Genomic DNA, 14051 nt, shown 5'->3' with positions numbered 1-14051 from the left:
GCTAGCCCTTCCTTTAGAGGGCACAATGCATGCTTTCAATGTTGGGTTTCCTTAGTGTAATTTACTTTTTTTTTTTTTTTTTCTTTTTCTAAACTCTCATGGAAGTCCTGGGTGTTTGACATTGCCGTGGTTTGATTCCTTTATGTAGACTAAATTTTCTGTAAGGTTAAGCAGCTTATGACTGTGTGAGACGGTAAATCTAAAAGGATTTGCCCATTTTTTTGCTGACCCTGCCATGATGCTGTCTGTCTTGGGTAAAAATGCATGCATTTGTTGTAGTCTGAGGTGATAAAATATGATTTCACATCTTAATTTATATGTTGTTGAGAAGAGTGTGTACATGATTGTTTTTAAAGGACAAATATGTACCCAGCTATACTGTGTGTTAATTATAGTCACATGAAATCTGAGACTGCTAACCTCATAAATTGCTTTCAATTATAGTGTGAAGGGCCAAAATAAATTACAAAGGGTAAGCTGCCAAAATAAATAAATAAAATAGTAGAAAGTGTTACATAACACTTCAGGTTTTTTTTTTTTTTTAGTCTAGTTTACACCAAGTATGGAATGACCATATTTATGTTGATGCTGTTAGCCTTTTGTAATTATCTTACAGGCATGTCACATTGAATAATCAATCTTGTAGCATGTTTTCAAGATAGTGTGTGCTATGTGAGTGTTAATTATCTATTTTTCTCTACAGCTTAGACAATCAATGTGCCTTTCTGAGAGACTCTACTCTTTTTCCGATCTTCAGTCAAGTAAGTAGTCGTCCAAGTTCTGCTTTAGAGAATTATTTTCTTGCAGCTTGCCTTCTGAGGGTCTGTGCTGTAGAATAACAGAATGAAAGACAAAACCTGCTAAAACCTTTGTGGGGAACAGTTTTTTCAAAGATCAAGGGAAAAAAACACGTGTATCTTGTTCAAGCTAAACTTCCACCTGATTTTTTGGCTTTAATATTTTGTCTCATTTTATAGTACATCTTACCTGTTCAGTTTTTAATTTACCTGATGTCTGCCTTACTACATACAGTGGCAATATTTTTACTGTCTTATATTTTAGAAAATACATATATATTTTTACATAGAGCTTTTACTTTTCCAATATTTATTGCTGTTGCATAAAACATCAAAATAACTTCCAGAAAAAGGAAAGAAATCTAAAATTTACAAGGGATATGTCTGTTTTCTATGTGACTTTTTTTCAATGGCGCAAAATGATAAAATTGTGTAGATATTTTAGTGGTTTCACAAGTTTTAACTGCTTGGGTGGGAAAGGATGCTCAGTATAATCTCTCAGCAGAGCTAATGTTGGAATAGAAAACATTTTTTTTCCAGATTTTTATGGTAGCCTAAAGTTTAAAGACTTACAAGGGAAGAAATACATCCTTAGTTCATTCTTGCGTCTTGCTTAAAGGGATTTTCTAGAGAGTAATGTGAACGTTTTGATTACTTCTATAGTTTTTAGCATTATTCAGACCTTTGGCTATAAACCGGCTTGATCTATTCATACAGTTAGGCAGAAATAAAAATCACATAAATATAAAAAAATACAATAACTACTGTTATGTTTTACCTCTGTACATCCTGACATTCTGCCGCCTTCTCCCAAACTGCAAGGGCAAAAGACCTTAAGAAGGCAATGAATTAAAAGGGGGGAACAAAATAAAAGAGGGAATCCCTTTCACTAATTTAAAACAGCAGGATTTTCTTCCATAGGTATTCTGAAATCGTGTGACAAAAAATTATGGGGAATTAGATGAGTACCTGAATTAAGAGCAGCATTTCCAGATACTTCAAATGCACTTAAAATGCTGAAGACTATTGACTTCTATGCTTTGTGGCACTGCTGGGATCCAGGGAAAAAAAACAATTCATAGTGCACTATTGTACCAATGGCTGTTGCACAGTGACATGGGAGGAACTGGAAGGAATTGAAGAATTTCCCTTTGAATATTGATTGCCTGTACAGCAATTGTCTCTAGTGTAGACAAAGATTTTTGGGTAACTGCTAATTCCATACAAACTGAGGTTTCTTAGTACCCCTCAGGAGATGATCTCAGCTTCCCTTTACTTGACTGGAGACAAGGGGAATAGTGTGATAAGTTGTCTGGAGAAAAGCTTGTATTGCACAGGCCTGAGCTGAAATGGGAACATTGTACAAAAATCTGTAAAATAGTCAGAAGCTTCTACTCAAATTCTCGTTTTGAAGGAAATGCTGATATGACCTGTGATACAGGTGGAATGACTGTCCTCTCACTGACACAGAAACAGCTGGTCAATAGCAAGTTAGTTTAGCAGGAGGCAGATGAGAAATCTGCATCCAGTGCTTCATCTGTATTTACTCTTAACAGCTTTAATAACAATTCCTGTGTTATCTTGTTAACTCTAAAGCACAAGGTGTTCAGTACTCCTAGACATTAACTGAAGTTGGTACTTTACAGGATACACTACAAATGGCCTATGACGCTTGCATAATCTTACGTAAAGGTTTTGGCTGACTCTTTCCTTCTGCTGTTTTCACAGCTTCCTTGCTAGAGTGAGTAGATTTTTTTTATGGTTTTGTGGTTAGAACAGTTCCAAAGAGTATTTTGGGATGGTGTGACAAGTTGTAGTAGCTGTAAAGCTTTCTGCTGCCTCTGTATCCTCAAAAAGCTACTGTTATTGATAACTTTTTTCCCATTTACTGCACGATTTGTGTTGATAAACATTTACTTTCCTTTGATGCTTGGTAGAATCCATAGGAAAGTCAGAAAAGCATTTTTGTTAGAGGCCTAAGTGTATAGGGGGAAAGATTTCATTGGAAGGAGTCACATGAACTGCAAATACAGGCTGTGGTCTTCTGAAACAAGAAACTTCTCAGGAAGTGCCTGTATAATAGGAGATAGTATTTCAATACTAATCAAAAATATAACAGAATTGTAATTGATACGCCTTTTTTCTACTTCTTGTTTTTCTTTTTTTCTTCTCCTTTACACTGTTACTTTTCAATGTTACTTTATACGGTTGGGTGATTTTCAGTGTGGGAGACAAACTGAATAAAAGCATATGAAGTTTTAATCACTTATTGAGTAAGTATCTGATAAAATATATAATACATATATTTTTTTTTAAAAAAAACAAAAACAAAACCATGTGGAAACATCTGGCCCTTTATGAAGTTTTATTCCCAGCTTCATAGTTCTTTCAAATCCATTGTGTACCCTGAAACTCAAATTAAATAGGAGGGGTGTCTGCGTGCTTTGTTACTTCCAGTTCTCATTTATTATAAGACAATTCCTTACTTATGAGGTTCTACAGGCTTGCTATCTGTTATGATCATTCAGAAGTCAACTTTATTTTAGCCTAACAAGATTCAGCATGCAGCAGAGAGTTTGTGTACTGGACTATGGGCAGACCTTTTGCTACTTTACTTGTATCAGCATCAGAGCTGCATAATTAAATCCCCATGCCTTATTTAGAAAACTTTCCACAGGCTTTTTGTACCATTTTCTTTCCCACGATAGGGTTCTTACACAGCTGAAAAAAGTTTCTTAAACACAAAATGAAAATATTCTCAAATTTCCTTTCACTTTGCTTTTGGCCTTTGCTTCTTGATGTGATGTGAAAACCAGGTCTCGATCATTTGCCGTTAAAGATCGCATGGGACTTTTTGCTGGGATCATTAGCTCTGATGTCCTGGACGGATTCCAACATGAATGATTGCATTCTGCTCTCATCTCTGTCAGTTCTCCCTGAAGTTCCAGTTGGAGTTGGTGTTCTTGTTCGTATCTGTCCTAAGCTGCAGTGTCCATTTATACCATGCTGCTTACGTGAATCCTCTTCACCATTCTAGAGTTTTTATTTGATAACAGTGAAGCAAATCTTGCCTTCCTCTCCTTGTCGTAATACATTTTGCAATGTTTGTCAGGTAGCTTAAGATGAATGAGGTGATGTCTTGAAAGATTACATTTGAAAGAAGCAGCATCTTTAGTTTCAAAGGACTATTACATAAGAAATACGAGTATATGTTTATGATTTTCTTTAAAAAAATATTTAAACTTGACTTTTCCAGTCATCTAGATGTTTTCTGCTTTTCTTGCGGATACAGTCCTCATAGATATGATACTTTTCTATACCAGAGATTCCCATACATTGTGAGGAGCCCACATGTCTGGATTTCTAACATGTACATTCATTCTGGTTTGCATGATCACCCTCAAATGTCCACACTGTTAAGATGCACGTGGGTAGTGCTGTGGGTAGCTATAAAAAGGCAAACACTTTAGTTAGGTGCGTTTTGTGCCAGGTGTGGAGAGGCATATCTCAGCATTCTTAGTACTAACTGGTTTGAACTTTGTGAGGAGCTGAATCTGATTATTCTGGGAGAGCATGTCTCTCCTTCCCTAAATCTGGTAGGGGCGGACCACTCTTAAGATTCCTCTGGAGGCATTGCTTGCTCAGCATGTTGCAGAGTCACTCCAGGCATGGCTTGTAGATGGCATTTCAGCAGCAACAACTGACCATTGGAATTAGTCCAGGTCTTGGAAAGCGTTACTTTATGCTGAGATGGAAACAACAGATAGATAATATAGATGTTTCTTGAACTCTGTGTGTAGCATGAAGGAGGGCTACATTTGCCATAATCCAGTGTACTGGTAGGATCGCCTCATTCAGCGAGGCAAGGTGGCCCTCAGTGACTCCAGAGAAAGTCTAAACGGAACCAAAGTGTTTGCAAATAAGGAAACCCACACCAAACTAGAAGAAAATTGTGGCTGGTTCCACTGGAAGGCTCCTGGCTGGTACCATGGGTACTGGTCATTTTAGTAAGCCAGCATTTAGTGCTCTGCCAGAAGTAGTTCATAGGAGATTATTAAAGCAGCTCGCTTGTGTGGTATGTGTGGAAGGGAAACTTTGCGATAGCCAATTTACAGCCAACAAAACAGCCAGTATCTTCAAGCAGAGGGATGGCAGGTGGGATAAAGCACAGAAACCCCAGTATTGTACGTGCCAGACGGCTGTTTAACGAAACTCAGTGACATCTGCTTTAATTGCATCCTCTTTTTAAGTGAGTGACTAGGAGTTAGCTTTAAAGAGGAATACAGATCTTGAATCGTCCTTCCAGGAGGCCAGCAAGCTTGGGTCTAAAGTCTGGGAAGAACCTTTCCTGGTAAAAGGTTACTTCTGTTTCCATTAAGAATAGATGTTTAAAATAAAACAACAATTCATCTTTATGCAGAGATGAAATTCATTCCTAGTCCATGATAATCCTCTTTGCCTTTTGTTATAGACTGATTCTTGAATCTGTTCACCTTCACATTTTCCATTGTTTTGTGCTAACTGGAAGGAAAAAGATGATGTGAAGTGGGGTAATTGGGCACTGAATTTACTAGGGCAGCTGAGTTTCACTTTCCATGTTACCAGTGACCTGATGCATGTGTGATCACTTCATTAGAAGATAAGGCACTATCTTTCTTTCTGCTTCAGGCTTCCTATCTGTAAAGCATGAAAAATGGTGTCTTAGTATTTAATAAATTGATATTTGCTTAATATTCTTCCATACCCATCCTGTTTACCAGCTGCTGTGTAGGAAACTACCTTTGTCTCTAAAATACCCTTTTTATCTGCTGGCATAAAGTGTTTCTGACATCTATGGAGAATACAGTATAATAATACACACAGCTGCAAGGAGGAAGGTTCTGCTGCATAAACTTTCAAGAGTGCATTTTTAATGTTACAAACCTAGATGCCTAATTTTCATATCTAATGCTTTATATCTGCTTACAGCTCTGTTTTATCTATTGGCTTTTGATCTTTAACTCACCATTGCATTCTTATGATATGGCAGGAGCAACCTGATAAACTTTTCTGTGTGTTGAGAGGTAGCTGTCACAAAAAATGACAAATGTCCGCCCTCCCGTCAAAATTGCCCTCTGTTAAGATTAATTGTGGGACTGGAAATGTCTAGACTGTATGGCTGCCATTGGACATCTTTAAAATGTTGGTGAAAGGTTCTGTTTATGACATGGTGTGCTTTTTTCCCTTCCCTCTAAGATATTGAACAGTTAAGTGAAGAAATGAAAGATGGCCTCAGGCACCTTGCGCAGACGTTGCAACTGTATTTGAAAACAGAGATCCAGGATGCGTCTCACTTGCCACCCGCGATTGACTTTTTTCAGATCTTCACAAAAGTAAGTGTTAAAATGTGATTGCTTGACAACCCATAAATTATCCTTTCCTTGTGTTCTTGATTTATTTTTGAGTTGGGAGTTCAATAGATACAGCCAGAATATGATATATGACAAAGTTAAATCAAACTTTTAATTTTTTCTGTTCACTCAGTATTTAAGCAGAAGTATAGCTTTTATATAATTGCAACACTTCAAAATTAAGGCAGCAGCCAGAGGATATTTTTTCTTTTCCATTTTTAAAGTATTATATTAAAGCTCCTGGCGGGGGGAGGAATTTGCATTAAAAACCAAACAAGTTCAAAAACAGTTGAGTCAATCAACCTCAGTAATTTTTTTCCACAATGTTAAAGAACATATAGGATCACTCTTTAGCCTAGAATTTTTTTGCAAAGTACGATATCTTTGTACATATACTCCCATCCCGTTATGTCATTTAGTGGTATGTGCTAACGAGTGTTTGTGACAGTACTGTATCCCACAAACTGCCTTCTCAGAGGCTGTGGGATCATCTATTCTGAATGGCTACATGTAAAGTAATAGAAATTAATTTCCACAATATGTACAATGTCTGTTATGTTACTAACTAAATATTGTTGGCTTTTGCTGTACATATTTTATTGCTTTCAGTTCTGAAAGCTTAATTCAAACAATGCTAGCAGAAATAATTCCGATGAAGAATAGTCATAGTTTTTAACTTGATTTCATCTTTTTGATTTCTAATTTATTGATAAATTCTACCATAAGATTTATCTTCTCATGCATGTTTTACTTGTTTTAATAAACATTTTCTTATGCAGCAAGTCAAACTCTTAGATGTTTTTCTTCTGTTATAAATAAGAGACTTTTTAAAAGACATTGAATAAACACGCAATATATGGTTTTTACATTTTTTAAGTTTGTTTGCACAATCGTGGAATCTTTTTTGCTATGGACAGAAGGAGTAGGAATAATATAATCAACTGTAGTGTTTTTTTGGATTTTTTTAATCGGTGATTAGACTGCTAGGATGTAAAGTTGAATTTTCCTGAAAAAAAAAAATGCAGGCTGAAATACATTCAGCCAAAAGGACTTGTAGATAAAAACCTTTATGCACTACTTAGTCTCCACTCAAACTGTTTTACTGTCTTGTGTTGGCATGCTGGTTTGGTCTATGTTAGATACATTTCACATGAAATACACATGCTGTGTTATCTGGTTTAGAAGATTTGTACAGCTGAAGATAAAACTTGAGTATCAGAAGATGATCACTGTCTAACCGGTTTGAACTGAGTCGCAACTTGTAAGAAATTCTTCACAAATGTTGTTGCCTTCTATGTAATAATAAGCTTAAGATAAGCTGGCTGTGGTGGTTTTACAGGAGCAGTATGATGATTGCTCAATATATTGGAGCACTAGTGAAGAAAAGATCGAAGCTTTTAATTTTTTTTTTATGTACACACATGCATAAGCATCTGAACGTATGTGCACCTCCTCTTCCCTCACATGTGTTTTACTAAGGTGGTGCAAGCGGGCATGAAGGGCAGAATGAAAGTCAGAACTTCCCAGCTCCATATCCTGATAACTGGAGAACTAAGAATGCTCCTGTTAATGACAGCGTTTGTCCCACTATAGCATCGCTATCACAAAGATATTTTTAACTCAATGTATTCCTTATATTGCCTGTGAATTTGTCCCTACCCTATTGAATATACTGCAAAGTACAGAGTTTTTAAGTTGTTGTTGACTTTTCTTTTTTTTTTTTTCCTTCTGGAAATTCAGAGGCTCTCAGACCATTAAAGTAGGTCTCATTTCCTTCTTTTGCTCATTTTGCTGAGTCTGTGTGACAGTCTTTCCTAGGAAAAAGGACAGCAAATGATATAGAACTATCATGGGTACAGGTACTTCGTATCACTAATAATAAAAATAATTGATAGAAGGGAAAGAAGAATCTGGCACAACAGGTGAGTTGGTAGGGAGAAAGGAGCTGTCAACTAAATATACTCATATGCTTTACATGGGAGTAAAATTAGTACCTCATTTGGTGTTCTGTCAAACACAATGCTTTTTGGAAAGCTCCATTGTCATTTTAATTTTCCATGTGGTAATTTATAGCCTTCCCAATTTGGTTGTTCAATAAGTGTGTTAGGAAGCATGGCATTATACTAAAATATGATTTTAATATGACCCCATCCCATGTGAGGTAGCAGCAGGCATTTTCTGTCGCTTCCATAGACTGTTTTTTGGAAGAAAAGCTGAATGTCAATGCAAAAAATACTGTTGTGGGTTTGTTGGTTTTTTGTTTGTTTTGTTTTGTTTTTCCCCTTAAGCTGAATAGGATGCTTACTCCCAGCAGGTAAAATTTGAGGCTTTGGAATTGCAAAGTCTCTGATAAAAGACTTATGTGGTCTTTTCTCTGTATTGTAACTCTAAAAAAGACCAGCTGTGATGACTTCGCTGTGTGGTCATAGATAAAGAAATACTGCAGATACATGACTTCAAGATGTAATCTTGTTTTCCCAACCTCTTCCAAAATTCCTTTCAAGTTCAGTAGGTGCTTATTCTAACATTGAACTTTTTTGGATCAGTTCTTTCATTGCATGCCACAAAAATATCCAGTCAAAGGTCATTTTTTATTCTGTTTGATGCTGAATCCTCAAGAAGGAAAATAAGCAGACAGCCAGACAAAAGGGAGAAATGGTCCTGCAGTCCTGCAGTGAGATGACTGAATTCCAGATAGTTCTTGGAAAATCTCCAACCTGATTTAGGTCAAAAGAGTTTCTCGGAAGCTCTTTTAAACAGTCCTCCTTCTCTGCTGGCCATTGCTCTTGCTTTTGTGAAAATTAATTATAGTTTTAGTCACTTGCTTGTGACACTTAATAAGCAGAGAGTCCCCTTGAGTGCAGACTTGTGGAATCTTCCCATCAAAAGTCAAAGCAAGTGTTGCCATTTCTTTCTTTGGGTATAGAATTGCACCCCACTGTATGTTGAGTTTGCATAAAACGTGTGGAAAGCATCAGCTGTACTGGATGGAGAGCTGTTTCAGAAGGGTAGTATACCTTCCTTTTTGACAGTGTTGCCCTGTCCTTATTAGAAAATTTGCTTTTGAATCAACTGTCCTTTAAGCAGGAGTTGGATTTTTTCATTCTTGCTATCTGATCACTCTTTGGAAGCTCCAAGTTAGTTAGCGTGCCACTTATCAAGGTTGTGACTGTTTTTAAATTCTGATCCTCAGTATTAAACAGAATTATCTGCAGTTAATTACGTGTTAAGGCTTTAACTCCACTGAGACATTTTCTAATGTCAAGATAAATTTTTGACACTCTGGTTTTATGGTTTAATGATGTTTCCATAACCTTGAGATAAAATCAGTCCTTGCTTTTTATTCTTCAGCTTTTACTTACATGTGCGAGGAAGTGGCCTGGAATCCTGTGAGACATTTTACGGATGCAGGATAAGGAATTAATTTTTTTTTTTTGTATACATTTGTGGTTCTTTTCATAATAGCAGACAGAACCACGTAAGCTACTTAAGACATTGAATGAAATCTGCATGTTGACTGTAAAACTGTGAGTGATGCCACTGACTGGAATCAAGCCTAAGACAACTCTTTTTATAGACCAAATATAGACTTGGTCTCTTACATAGAATTGCAACTACTTATACTGTGTTTCATACTGTGTCTGAATTGACTTTTTGAGCATTATGAAATTGTCTGGAAAAAATAATATTTTTTTCAATTAATAAGAAAAAGAAGAGATTCTTATGTTAGATAAAATGGTAGCTGTTTTAAAGATCTAATTTCAAATCCTCAAATTTACAAAAAAGAGTAAGATATATGCAACTTCTGTCATTAAGTAACAGTAAGGTAGTAAAATTCAGTGACATTAATGAACTGTAACATGACAGATTTCTAGAGCAGTTTAGTAATCTTAAAACAGAATTTATTTGGAAATGGAAGGTTTTCTAAAAGATGATTTTATGAAACAGTTCATAAATTTTTGGGAAGAGGGTGCTGGATTCAAGATTCTTGGGAAATCTATAGAGCACAAATGATATTTTACTCCTGAAATAGTGATCTCCCTAATTTTTCTGCTATGCAAAATTTCACTTTCTGGACAGTATCTTAATTGCACATAGGGTGATAGGGATTAGAGAATTTTTAGCTTTTCGAAAGTTTTAATCTTTCCTACAGTTCCAATCTTGCCACTTTATTCTTATAAGTAGATTTAACTTTGAAAGTAGATGGGCTGCTTTCAGTCAGGTCACTAAAAACATCACGCATTTATATATGTGAGGGATGAATATGCCTCATGTTCTGCTGGTGGTCTGCTGCCCACCACCCTCTTCCCAGGTGCAGTCCTACTCTTTCATTTTCAGATCAGTTTAGAATCGACATAAATCAATGACAAAGGAAAAACAGGTCTAAGTGAGCAAAGAGATGTAAGTCTAGCATAGGATGAAACTCTGTATCCATATACATCGGGAACATATGTGCATCTTTTATATGTCAGGGGTTTTTTTTGTTTTCTACCATTTTTTTTCTAAGGTTCGTGAAGTTGAAATTAAAGTGAAAAAGAGAAACAAGTTTGATGCTGTATGCTAGTCTCTGTGTACCCACAGACAGTTTTAACTGAAAGACTGGTTTTCTGTTTAGGCTGTTGGTATAATTGATTGTATTTTTAACAGAAGTAGTAAGGAGGCCACTGTAAAGTGCAGGGGTACATGCCTCAAGAGACAAAGTGCCCTGGTCCCTTTAAAATTCTTTGTTTATTCTTCTTATCAAAATTTAAATATAGTTTACTTGTTCTTCTAAGTTTCAGACCTTACTACTTATTCCACTCAGTGCTTTGAATGAGTTCCTTTTCAGCTTAAAAGGTATTAATACAAATTTTAAAAAATCATGGTAAAGGGCTTTTGGTATGCATCTGCATAGGCAGAAGAGAACTGGGAGTTGAGCAGTGTCACTTGGCCTTAGTGAAGTCTGAATACTAGATTATGGTAATATATTTGGGTATCTTTTTAAGTACAAGTTGAAGGAAATAGTCTCACTTAATGATATGACTGGGAGAAGTATGTTTGATCTCCACATTGCTCCCTCAGATCTTACAGGCATCAGGTAGCACATGTTTTCTAAGAAAACCTTTGAAGACAAGATAAGCCTGCCTGGTCAAGATACTCTTTAGCAACACTTTTCAGTAGGCTACTCTTAGGATTCATTAGTTAACTTAGTAAACCATGTTTGCAGGGAAATGAAAGTGATTTGTATCAAGAAAGTCAAAAGAATTATTAGGATAAAGTTAAGGGTAAAGTTATGAGCAAGTTAAGAATTGTTAAAAGCATACAGGTGAAGGTTGCTTTCTGATGCCGGGTTGGCTGTTCCAATTAACTCTGGATGCATTTCTCAGTTTCCCTATGATTAGGAGGCCATGAAGTTCTTTATCTGGAGGTGACAAAAACAAGTGCATGTTTATCCATCACCACCTTTTGTTTAATTCAGACCTAATGTATGTTGCTACCCTGTGTCATGCAAACCTTTGTGTTTATGGTAAATTGAAGATCAGGCCAGTACTGACAGATTTATTTTTAGTCATGGCCCAGGAAACTATTGAGCCTAGGTGCTCAATAGACAAATCTTCTTGACTATTTTATTTTTGAGTTGGAGAAAGATATTCCTGCTCATCAGACTATATCAGAACCTTTTTCTCTGACTATTACCATCTTTAAATCTATTAACATGAGATCTGTTATCTTTTTATCTGAAGTACTATTGATTCAGTATTTCTGTTGATGGTTGTGCGCTCTCTCCTGTTCTCTCTGTGTGTAGTTTTAAGCCAGTGAAAGCTTCACACTTACAGCTGTTAAGAGCTGACTTGTGGCCATCAGAAATACTGTGCTCAGTTACTGCCTGAATAACTTCAGGATAATTTTTCTGTGCTCTGTTTCCAGTGTATTCCATAGGAGCACAACAAAACTAATTTTTGTAGACCTTTATACTTGTTTTCAGAGGACAGGAATGATCACTTTCCAAACATTTATTGTTGGTTCTGTAGAGCTGTCTTATCTAGCAAGAGGGGAGTTAGTGAAGGTCAGCCTCTGCTTGTGCAGTATGTAGAACCAAAGGAAATGGGAAAAGCTAAATGTATCAGGAGAAAACTAAGCACTGGTTTGTGCAGAATAGCCAACAACCAAGATTTAATTGAATATTGGATTTTATTGTTCCCATACTTTGACTTCAGCATTTTAAATTCATTTTTTTTATAATGATCCATTAACTGAGGCATTAGAAAGGTTTGGGTGCCGACACGTGCTTCCTGCCAAAATGGTTCCCTTTGGTTTGTTGGACAGGCTTGTGCAAGCCTGGGTGAGCCAGTGTCAGCTGATGGGCAGAGCAATTTGTCCCCTAGAGTTGAGTGCAGCACTAGAAAAAGTCCACAATGCAGACTAATTTCTGGCATAACTTGCCTTCTGCATCTTAGGTCTTTTGAGGAAGGATGATATTTCATAAGTGCAGGGAGGAGGAAAAAAGTCAGGAGGTTGTTTTGTAGTGAGGAAAGGTAGGGAAGGTCTTGGGGCTGTTCAACAATTCGTTTACTTGGTCTGGAATCACTGGGTTGTCTGCCTGGTATCCCTTGTTCTCCTGTCAGTTCTGCTACTCTTGAAAGAGTAGGGGTAAGTTGAAAATCTGAAGTTGACCTTGTTTTTCATTTATCTCTGTTTATGATTTCAGCATGTTTATTAAATTGCAGTAGTGCTTTTCACTTGCACAGTGCTTCTGATAAGGCTTAAGAAGAACTTGAAGACTTATCAACTATTCTTTAAAATTTTCTTGTGTAGCAGACAAATATAATTTTTGAGGAAGCAGTAAGGATGACAGAGAACAGCCATATGGCTGTCTTTTCATAAGAGGTCTGTAGGGCAATCAGAACTGAATTGCATCTCTCCTAACGCACAGCATAGCAGTCTCACGCTGCTGCTTGTTTCCACAATGTAGCAGTGAGTAAGTGTAAAGACACTTGGAATAGGAACAGTTGTGAATAAGAGCCTGCATCTTGGGTTGCATCTCTTTAATTTTGCAGAGCTAGTTCTATACTGCTGCTAAGATTCTCATGCAGTTTGGTTAAGTAGGTGTTCTTTCTTAAAGTCAGGATTGCAGAGGAAGCGGCAACCACTGTGCATCAGTTTTGGAAGCAATGGTGTAGATAGAAATTAGAGGGAAAAAGTAACAACTTTAATAAAATGGGAAGAAATGTTTCAACAGTAAACAGTCTGAGAAGACACCCCACCCCCCCCCCTTCCCCCCCCCAATAAAAGCTGCATTTTTACAGGATGTTATTTCTGTCTAATGTGATTTTTCAGGTTTAGTTATTTCCTGTTATTTACCCATTGAATTAAAATTTGGGGAGATAATTTTCCATAGCAATTATCTTAATTTTTAGTCAGAGTAGTTACCTTCAAGAGCAACAGGATATTGTACCAGACCATGAAACAAGGCTTTAACCATCCTATCTGATTTTAAATTAGAACAACGTTGTTACAATTAAATTATAAGCTTTTGCTAACAAAGCTTGGTGCAATGAAAGTAAGACCATAAGACTACAATACTTCAAACTGAGCTTATGGTATAATGCAGGTCCCTTTGTTTAGTTGTAGTGTGCACCATCTGTTTTACAAACTGTCTGTAGTGTAACAAACACCAGGTGTAGAAAATGAGGTAGAAGAGTTCTAAAACAAAGAGTGGTTGGGCAGAATTTGTAGTAACTTGGTTGTGTGTGTTAGTAAGGAAAGCTTTGCTTTTGGAGGGCAGGGGTTAGAGAAGAGAAAAGACTGTTTTTTAAGGACATTAATTAAGCCCTGATTGAAAAGCATAAGGTTCTAGAAAAGTCACTGCCTTGAGTGAGCCTGG

At 36.7% G+C, this 14051-nt stretch overlaps 1 protein-coding gene across 1 annotated transcript in view; it reads left to right on the top strand.

The window, feature by feature from the left end:
• Nucleotides 1–14051, top strand: part of SMYD3 (SET and MYND domain containing 3) — a 420179-nt gene that overhangs the window by 57328 nt on the left and 348800 nt on the right. Inside the window, exons 4-5 of the mRNA XM_056344176.1 lie at nt 704–761; nt 6033–6169. Of these exons, the coding sequence (XP_056200151.1) occupies nt 704–761; nt 6033–6169 (195 nt within the window). The remainder of the gene's footprint in view (nt 1–703; nt 762–6032; nt 6170–14051) is intronic.

Source organism: Falco biarmicus, chromosome 6 (genome assembly GCF_023638135.1).
Source record: "Falco biarmicus isolate bFalBia1 chromosome 6, bFalBia1.pri, whole genome shotgun sequence".
Classification (NCBI taxonomy): domain Eukaryota; kingdom Metazoa; phylum Chordata; class Aves; order Falconiformes; family Falconidae; genus Falco; species Falco biarmicus.
The sequence above is the reverse complement of the archived record's forward strand: the minus strand, read 5'-3'. Positions and strand labels throughout refer to the sequence as shown.